The 8,871-nt window shown below is 40.1% G+C and overlaps 1 protein-coding gene across 1 annotated transcript in view; it reads right to left on the bottom strand.

Moving 5' to 3' along the window:
- LOC109937402 (vitamin D3 hydroxylase-associated protein-like) overlaps nt 1–8,871 on the bottom strand; it is a 54,938-nt gene extending 46,067 nt beyond the window's left edge. The window contains exons 1-3 of the mRNA XM_020535980.2: nt 8,752–8,871; nt 5,004–5,120; nt 3,237–3,377 (exon numbers count right to left, since the gene is read on the bottom strand). Coding sequence (XP_020391569.2) covers nt 3,237–3,377; nt 5,004–5,120; nt 8,752–8,871 — 378 coding nt within the window. The remainder of the gene's footprint in view (nt 1–3,236; nt 3,378–5,003; nt 5,121–8,751) is intronic.

Below are 8,871 nucleotides of genomic sequence, written 5' to 3'. Positions count from 1 at the left end.
TAGTGGTGTGCCTCAGGGATCAGTGTTGGGACCACAATTGTTTACAATTTACATAGATGATTTAGAGTTGGGGACTAAGTGTGGTGTGTCAAAATTTGCAGATGACACTAAGGTGAGTGGTAGATCAAAGTGTGCAGAAGACACTGAAAGTCTGCAGAGGGATATGGATAGTCTAAGTGACGGGGCAAAGGTCTGGCAGATGGAGTACAGTGTTGATAAGTTTGAGGTCATCCATTTTGGTAGGAATAACAGCAAAATGGACTATGTTTTAAATGGTAAAAAATTGCAGCATGCTGCTGTGCAGAGGGACTTGGGTGTCCTTGTGCATGAATCGCTGAAGGTGGGATTGCAGGTGCAGCAGGTAATTAAAAAGACAAATGGAATTTTGTCTGCCATTGCTAGAGGGATGGAGTTTAAAAACAGGGAGGCTATGCTGCAGCTGTATAGAGTCCTGGTGAGGCCACACCTGGAGTACTGTGTGCAGTTTTGGTCTCCTTACTTGAGAAGAGATATACTAGCACTGGAGGGGGTGCAGAGGAGATTCACTCGGTTGATTCCAGAGTTGAGAGGTTTCGATTATGAGGAGAGACTGAGTAGACTGGGCTTATACTCATTGGAATTCAGAAGAATGAGGGGAGATCTTATAGAAACATATAAGATTATGAAGGGAATAGATAAAGTGGAGGCAGGGAGGTTGTTTCCGCTAGCAGGTGAAACTAGGACTAGAGGGCATCGCCTCAAAATAAAGGGAAGCAGATGTAGGACTGAGGTCAGGAGGAACTTCTTCACCCAAAGGGTTGTGAATCTGTGGAATTCCCTGCCCAGTGAAGCGGTTGAAGCTACCTCGCTGAATGTTTTTAAGGCAAGGCTGGATAAATTTTTGAACAGTAAAGGAATTAAGGGTTATGGTGAGTGGGCAGGTAAGTGGAGCTGAGTCTCAAAAAGATCAGCCATGATCTTATTAAATGGCGGGGCAGGCTCGAGGGGCAGGATGGCCTACTCCTGCTCCTAGTTCTTATGTTCTTATGTAGATACAAACACTTACCAACAGGTGGCGACAGACGCAACACCGCAGCTCATTGATAGGATCACCCAAACACTGAATAGACTAAAGGATGCAGGACAGATAACCAAGACGGGCTACATGAGAATAAAACCAGAAGGTGTGAACACACCCCACCCCTAAAGTACAAACCAGACCCATTGTCTCCCTACCGGGCATACCTTCACACAAACTGGCCAAGGACTTACAGAAGAGACTGAAATACCTAGTCAATGGATCACCCCATTCCATCCACTCAACCCAAGAATTCTTCAATCACCTCAACAACATAAAAATCAGCAACAATGAGATTATGGTATCCTTTGACATCACAGTATTATTCATGTCAATCGACATCCCACTAGCCAAAGAAACACTGTCCACATTACTACAGGAAGCAGGAATGCAGACCAGCAGCTCCATCAGCAATGACAACATACTCCAACTACTAGACTTGTGCCCCACCCCACACACTTCGTCTTTAATGGTCAAGTATACAAACAGAACAATGGCACACTCATGGGGTCAGCCATCTCATGACTCATCACAGAGGCAGACATGCAAAGACTAGAACACACTACTCCCACCCTCATTCATCCTAAACTGTGGATCTGATACATGGACGACATATTTGTCATCATTAAATGCACCAAACTAGAAAAGACCCACCACCTCATCAACAAAGTATTGGCCAGGATTAAATTCACGAGCAAAGAAGAAAACAACAATCAGCTTCCGTTCCTGGACATCAGGGTTGAATGTATGACCAATGGGGAGTTCCAAACCTCAGTATACAGGAAAGCAACCCACACTGACCAAATCCTCAACTTCCACAGCAACTACCCCAATGTCCACAAAGAAAACTGTATTAGGATACCATTTGAATAGGCCACCACTCACTGCAACATGCCAGAACTTCGTAGGAAAGAGGAAGAACATCTATACAAAATCTTCACTATGAACGGATATCCCCACAACTTCATCCACAGGTGCCTGCTAAATAGACAACAAGAGGACACAGTACACCCTAACATACTGGCCACACTGCCCTACATCGAGAACATATCAGAACTGACAACGAGACTCCTAAGACCACTAGGAATCATGGCATCACACAAGCCCACAGCCACTCTGAGACAAACACTCACAGAGATTAAAGATCCCATTCCCACAACATGCAGAACGAATGTGGTTTACAAAATACCATGCAATGACTGCCACAAACATTACATCGGACAGACAGGAAGGAAACTACCCATCAGAATACATGAACATCAGCTAGCAGCAAAACGGCACAACAAACTCCCCTTAATATCGGTAAACACAGACAATGAAGGCCATCAGTTTAATTGGGACCAAGTAACCATAGTAGCCCAAGTCAAACAGAGACATGCACAGGAATTCCTAGAGGCATGGTTCTCCATCCATAATGCAATCAACAAATATACAGAATTGGACCCTATATACAAACTCATACAAATCAAAACTGGAAATGACACTACCCACCATAACAGACCAGACAGTACACATTCCAAGTGGAGCAGAACAACATTGCTTCATCAGAGGCCTCACTGATGATGTTGCCTAGCATGGTGACGAAACGTCTGAACGAAATCAAGCCCCCTCGGCAAGCAACCCACAACCGAGCTACAAATCTTTGCAAAAACCTTGACTGTAGTGTCCCATTTGCTGTTGACCAACCCACCACAAAAAAGAAGTAAAAAACCAATAGAAAAGGAAAATAAAGCAAAAGAAAAGAGTAGAAGCAAGAGTAAAGCCAAGAAGGAAAGCAGATGGGAGCAAATGGGCCCATAGCCAGAGACCAAATGGAGCCCTGTTACTCTGCCACCATCTACTGGACGATTCCAGTACTTGCATAGCTGTGTCATCTCTCCTCTGTGAATAAAGACCACTTGTCCAAAATGACGGAGAGTGACTACAGCCGAAAATGATACATCAAAAGATGACGAGTAGTCAATGCTTTTGAGATGGAAAAGTGTGGCAATGAATAGAAAAATATAAACAGAGCTTCCTTAAACTGTAAATTGAATTGAAATAGATATGGAACCTGCTCTCTTTTCAATACTTTATTCTGCTTACGTATTGTAACATAAAACACACAGCCAAGCATCTTCAAATTCCAAAGAACTTACAATGCACAACATTTAATGCACTTTCCAAAAAAATTCTGTACCTTGTAGTTAATGTTTTCTTTGATGCTGATGGGAATGCCATACAGTAGTCCTTTCTTTACATTATGCAAATCTGCAAGTTGTGTTTGACATTCAGGAAGAAAGTCTGTGATGCAGTTGAACTTTCTTGTGGCCTCCAAAGCCTTCAAAACAATGAATAGAAAAGTACAACTTTATCACAGCAATTACAGTAATTATTCTAACTTATTACACATTCAAAACCTACGAGCATGATTTTCCTATTTTCTGCAAGGCATTGTGAGTGGCCTCAAATATCTTCAGAATCCTTCCACAGGGCACACTTTACTCCCACTCTTTTTGCTGTCCAATTTGGTATTGGAAAGAACAGAGAATGTTTCCAAGTTTCAGGAAAACACCGACATTCCTGCATTGCATAGCAACTCATCTTTAACCTTTCCAACCTTCAGTACTGGGATTAGCAAGATTACAATTAATGAATTTCGGAGTCTGCTCTGAATAATTAATTCATATCAATGAGAAGATGTAATTGGAATGGACAAACAGCAAATGGTTTGTTGGAGGAAAAATGTACAGAGTTTGGGGACCCAGCCTTCTTAAGAAAAATGCAGTATGCCACCAGCAATTGCTCATTGTGTTGGATAGTACGCAAGGAGTTACCAATAATCAAGGAATGGAAGAAGAGTCCTTGACCAAGTCATGTGGGATTCTGATGTCTGGCATCAATACTCCACAGTGAAACATGGAATATGTGGGAACCTCAGTGAACAATGAATTTAGACTATGCTGGTAAAAGTTAGCAATATGGAAAATCATAATAGAAACTGTCAAGAATACTCATCCTGGAGCTATGGATTCCACTATCTCCCTTGTCATGAGAAAGCTAGGAAACCAAATCAATTTGATCAGTTGGGATGTCCTACAAGCTGCTCCCCCCCATGTCAGAACGGTGCTGAGAGGCAGATCAATATATGGGTGTCATGCAATGGAAATACAGCATACCCTTTTCTCTCAGGATGACAGCACTTTCATATCTTGGCTACTGCTCAGCCAATAACCAGAGTTATGCCAGAAATGCTATTCAGCCAAACAGCACCAGCAGCTGTCAAAATGCTGAAATCTGTAGTTGAACTTTCTCAAGCTAAAGACGCTAGAGTTTGCAGACTACGAAGACCCTTATGTGAGCCACAATGGTCTTCCTCCTCTCACTCGAAGGTCAATGGACAAGGATCTCGTAGGAGTAGTTGAACAAGCAGGAAATCATTTAAGGAAGGCATTCTGTACCCAGACCTGGGTAATAATTAGCTGGTAGGCATTTTTGTAAGCCAGTGCAATGATAAACCTTTTCAAGAAATATTTGCCTGCTGACATTCACTATCTATATTACACATGCAGTTTGTGAGTTTTGGAGGAGGACTGCAATTGTCCAGGAAACTATATGCCTAGCAACCATCAGCCCTTTCTAATAGACCAAGGGAACCTAATGGCAGAGGGGAGAAAATTCATAGTGAGCGTGATTAGGAAACATTTCTACATGCAAAAGGTGTTCCAAAAGTTTGGAACTCTCTTTTACAAGTGACAATTGATAACATAAGATCAATTGTTAATTTCAAAACTGAGAGGATAGGTAGATTGTTGTTAACAGATGGTGTTAAGAATATGGGGTGAATGGATCTATGGAGTTAGGTCACAGATCAGCCATAATCGCAATGAATGACTGAGCAGACAATAAAGATAAATTGCCTACTCCTGCTCTTATGCCCTGATTTAAGACATAACTTTTTTCTTACCTTCTCCAGGTAAGTATGCAGCACGTAACTTGGTGATACATCCCCTTTGTTTATCGATTTACAGAGATCAGGAAGTGAGAAAAAGAGGGCAGAATTGATTTTTGTTTTACTGGTTTCCTAGGGGAAGAGAATACTGTCTTGGTTATATTGTAAACAAAATTGTGGCCAGTTATAAATTGATCAACTGGGCTGCTGTGACATTTAGATTCAGGAACAAAATATACCATAAGAGCATAAATGAGGCATGAGAAAATGGAATGTAAAATGAAAGAATATAAAGAGAAGTCAGAAGTTTTAGATCTGACACAACACAAAATCTAACACTAACCCTCTACTTATTACTTTGTTAACATTTCCTCAAAATTCAAACAACTCAGAAGGGGGAATCAGAGAATGATTCAATCCAGGATATTGTGCTCCTTCTGCTCTCCATAACTATGACAAAGTTGGATAAGTCACTGTGATAGGAATTACAGACACTAGCACTCAGCCTGTCTGTATTCCCTGCTTCCACCACCTCTTGAAGTGATGTAGGCCATGGGGGAGGTCAGCAGTAGAGAAGCAGGAGGCCAGGTGCTAGCTACAAGTTTTTGCAGAACGTTACCATTTTCCCTTCTCGCACTCCGGCTGGACCCACAGATTCAAACAACGAACTATTTTATGAAACTCATCGTGCCATTCTTTCTACTATAAATGAATTGTGAATTTTGCTTCTCAGTAACCCAATTTAGCTTCCCATGCTATTTTCCCACACTATGTGTACGTAAGCAGGAAACAAAGGAAGAAGAACTATTTAAGATGCACCAAACTCTGATCAAATCACTTTCTGTCACTCACTTTGATCCCCACACATACCAGCCTGGAGAATAACTGTATGTTACAATAAAGTACAGTACTGTATTAACAATGGAGATATTGTGAAAAGGTATTCAACACATTTAGCAATTTCCAGAATACATCATGTCAGAATAAACCAATTGTTTCACTAATCTTCCTCAGAAGAGAGAATCTGCCACCCATACCCAGTCCACACCACATGGCTCATTCTTAACATAGAGTCAATAGTTATTTTCTCATACAGTCATAGAGCTGTACAGCACGGAAACAGACCCTTCGGTCCAACTCATCCATGTTGACCAGATTTCCTAAATTAATCTAGCCCCATTTGCCAGCATTTGGCCCATATCCCTCTAAACCATTCCTATTCATGTATCCATCCAGATGCCTGCATAAAACATTTACCCCTTAAGTCTCTTTTAAATCATTTCCCTCTCACCTTAAACCTATGCCCTCTGGTTTTGGACTTGCTTACTGTGGGGAAAAGACCTTAGCTATTCACCCTATCTATGCCCCTCATGATTTATAAGCCTCTATAAGGTCACCCCTCAGTCTTCAACATTCCAGGGAAAGTAGCCCCAGCCTATTCAACCATCTTCAGAAATGGTTTACTAAGATATTAATTGGCAGAAAAAAAGGCTTAGAAAGTGGTCACAGCAGCCACTTCCACGGTACAATTAAACATGGGCAAGTAATGGGGACCCCCAGAATTCTATGTTTCTAAAGAACAAAAACAGCTTCCACTCAGGAAAATTTATCACTAATTAGACGTAAGTGTATCAGATGAACACAATGTAGTCACGGACTTGAAAATCATATTAGAATGTAAGACCTTGTGCATTTTATGACTTCAGTACAAAACAAAGCACTTCATTGCCAATGATCTGGTTTGAATTGTAACAGCAGCAAACTTGTGAATGGCATGCTTTGCAAATAGAAGTGAGATAAATACCAGCTGCACTAATCTGTTCAGAAATGAAGGTTGAGAGACTCATGTTTATCAGGACAAAACGAGAATTTCAATGTTCTTTTTCAAATAATATAATTTGTCTTTTAGGTTTTCTTGAGAGAACAGTATGCAGAGCCTTGGTTTAACATTTCTTCCAAAGGTTGACATTTCCTATTCTGCAATCTTCACTAAAGCGCACAATCTGTACAAATGTACCCATTTTTCGGGTCAAAGGGGAACATTCCACAACTTTGTACATCAAAAAACTGGGTGAAGCTTGAAGACAATTGGGTAACACCTAAGTCTGTAATTTTGTAATTAAAATTAGCTTCCATCTTGAGTTAAGTCGTAATACTTGGTACCGTTAAAATCACACAATTAAACAGGGAATGGAATTTGCCTTATTAATTGGAGAACCAAAGTTCTCCTTTTATTATAGTTGCATTTATTATGTTTTAGTTTGGCCATAAAACAACCAAGGAGCAACTCCTGGGGCCTTCAATTATGCTGACAAAAGTACTTTCCAAGATATATTATTTGAAAATTAGTTATATAATCAAATGCTAATTATTTTGAGTGTTTTTCCAATGTAGGCTAGTGAGCAAGGCTGCTGTTATGTTCTGTACATGCATTTTTGTTATTAAAACAGAAAGTCTAGAAATTCTCAAAGGATCGGGCAGAATATGTAGAGAGTGAGAAAGAGAGTTCATGTTTCAGGTCAATGATGTTTCATCAGAGTTTGTTTCCTGTTTATTCAGGAATAATTGAAATGGAAACAGTGATAGATATTAGAAGAGAAGAACAATTTATTTTCAGTTGTTTGATTATCAAAAATACCAATGAGAAAGCATTGGCCATTCAGCCATTCTATCCTGCTCTGCCTTGGCCTCAGAATCACATTCCTGCCTACCCCGATAACATTTGGTTTCCTTGATAGTCAAAAATTTATCCACCTCTGCCTGAAAGTACTGTTGTCTAGGAAAGAGTTCCAAAGACTCTCAAACCTTTGAGAGAGAAAATAAAAATATTCTCAGCTCCTTCTTAAATGGGAGGCTTTGGAAGGAGAATTAGGGTTCAAATTAGTGAGGCAATTTTAAGACTGATGTCAGAAATTTCTTTCACAAAGATCCTGGAAGCATGTAAGGAAGAGTACATGTTACAACGTGGAAGAGTTTCAAGAATGCCTGAATGATGAACCGCAATACACCAAATGGAGCTTCCTCATCAATGATTATCTTGCAATCTTGTATTTGTTTTCATATAAAGCAGTAAATGTGTGGTAAAATGATTAAGCAAATAAGCAATTCTGGATGAAAAGACATCAAACAGAAAGCCAAAAAGCAAACACTTCTGTGAAGACAGCAGGCATTATGTCTCTAAAAGGGATTAGAGTGGCATGGTGGAGAGTGGAGAGACAATTGGAAGCAATATCATGATTTGGACAATTGTTTGGAAGGATGTTGGCAGACGTGGACAACAAACTATCCTTTTTATAAAACCTAACCCTTTTCCAACAAACCTAATCCTTTTTCCATCAGGGTGCAGTTCTAAATAGCATTAGGCACTCAATTTTGACAAACAGAATAGCAGAGGCAGAAATGTCAGCAATTCTGCCAGATAATTCCATCTCTCTAGATTTGCTTCTTTTTTATTATATCACCAGATGAAAGTTGGAGGAAAAGAAAATGCAAGCATTGTATTATTCAACATTCCAGATTAGTCAGGAATCCAAAACAAATGGATCCAATCCAAAATTCGTCCACGGTACTTTAATGGTTTTGCAATCACTGCATTTATAGAAAGGGCCACTCTTCAATCAGACTATTTGAGAGTTTTGTCCGTGAAAAGGCTGGATGATTTGCAAGTTTTTAAAAAAATATAAACATATAGAGCCTGCACAGAATAACATAGAATGTTTTATTTACAGAAGATGAGCCAGAATCTGGGAATTCCCATACTTACCATTTGTTTAACCTGAATCATAGCCTTTTCCATTTTCTGGAATGCTGCTTCCCGTCTCAAGCGAGCTTTTGCTACCAAACGATAATAGTTCCTGGTTTCCAGCCATCTCATCAGTTTCAT

The sequence above is a fragment of the Rhincodon typus genome, chromosome 10, assembly GCF_021869965.1.
Source record: "Rhincodon typus isolate 14 chromosome 10, sRhiTyp1.1, whole genome shotgun sequence".
NCBI lineage: Eukaryota > Metazoa > Chordata > Chondrichthyes > Orectolobiformes > Rhincodontidae > Rhincodon > Rhincodon typus.
The sequence above is the reverse complement of the archived record's forward strand: the minus strand, read 5'-3'. Positions and strand labels throughout refer to the sequence as shown.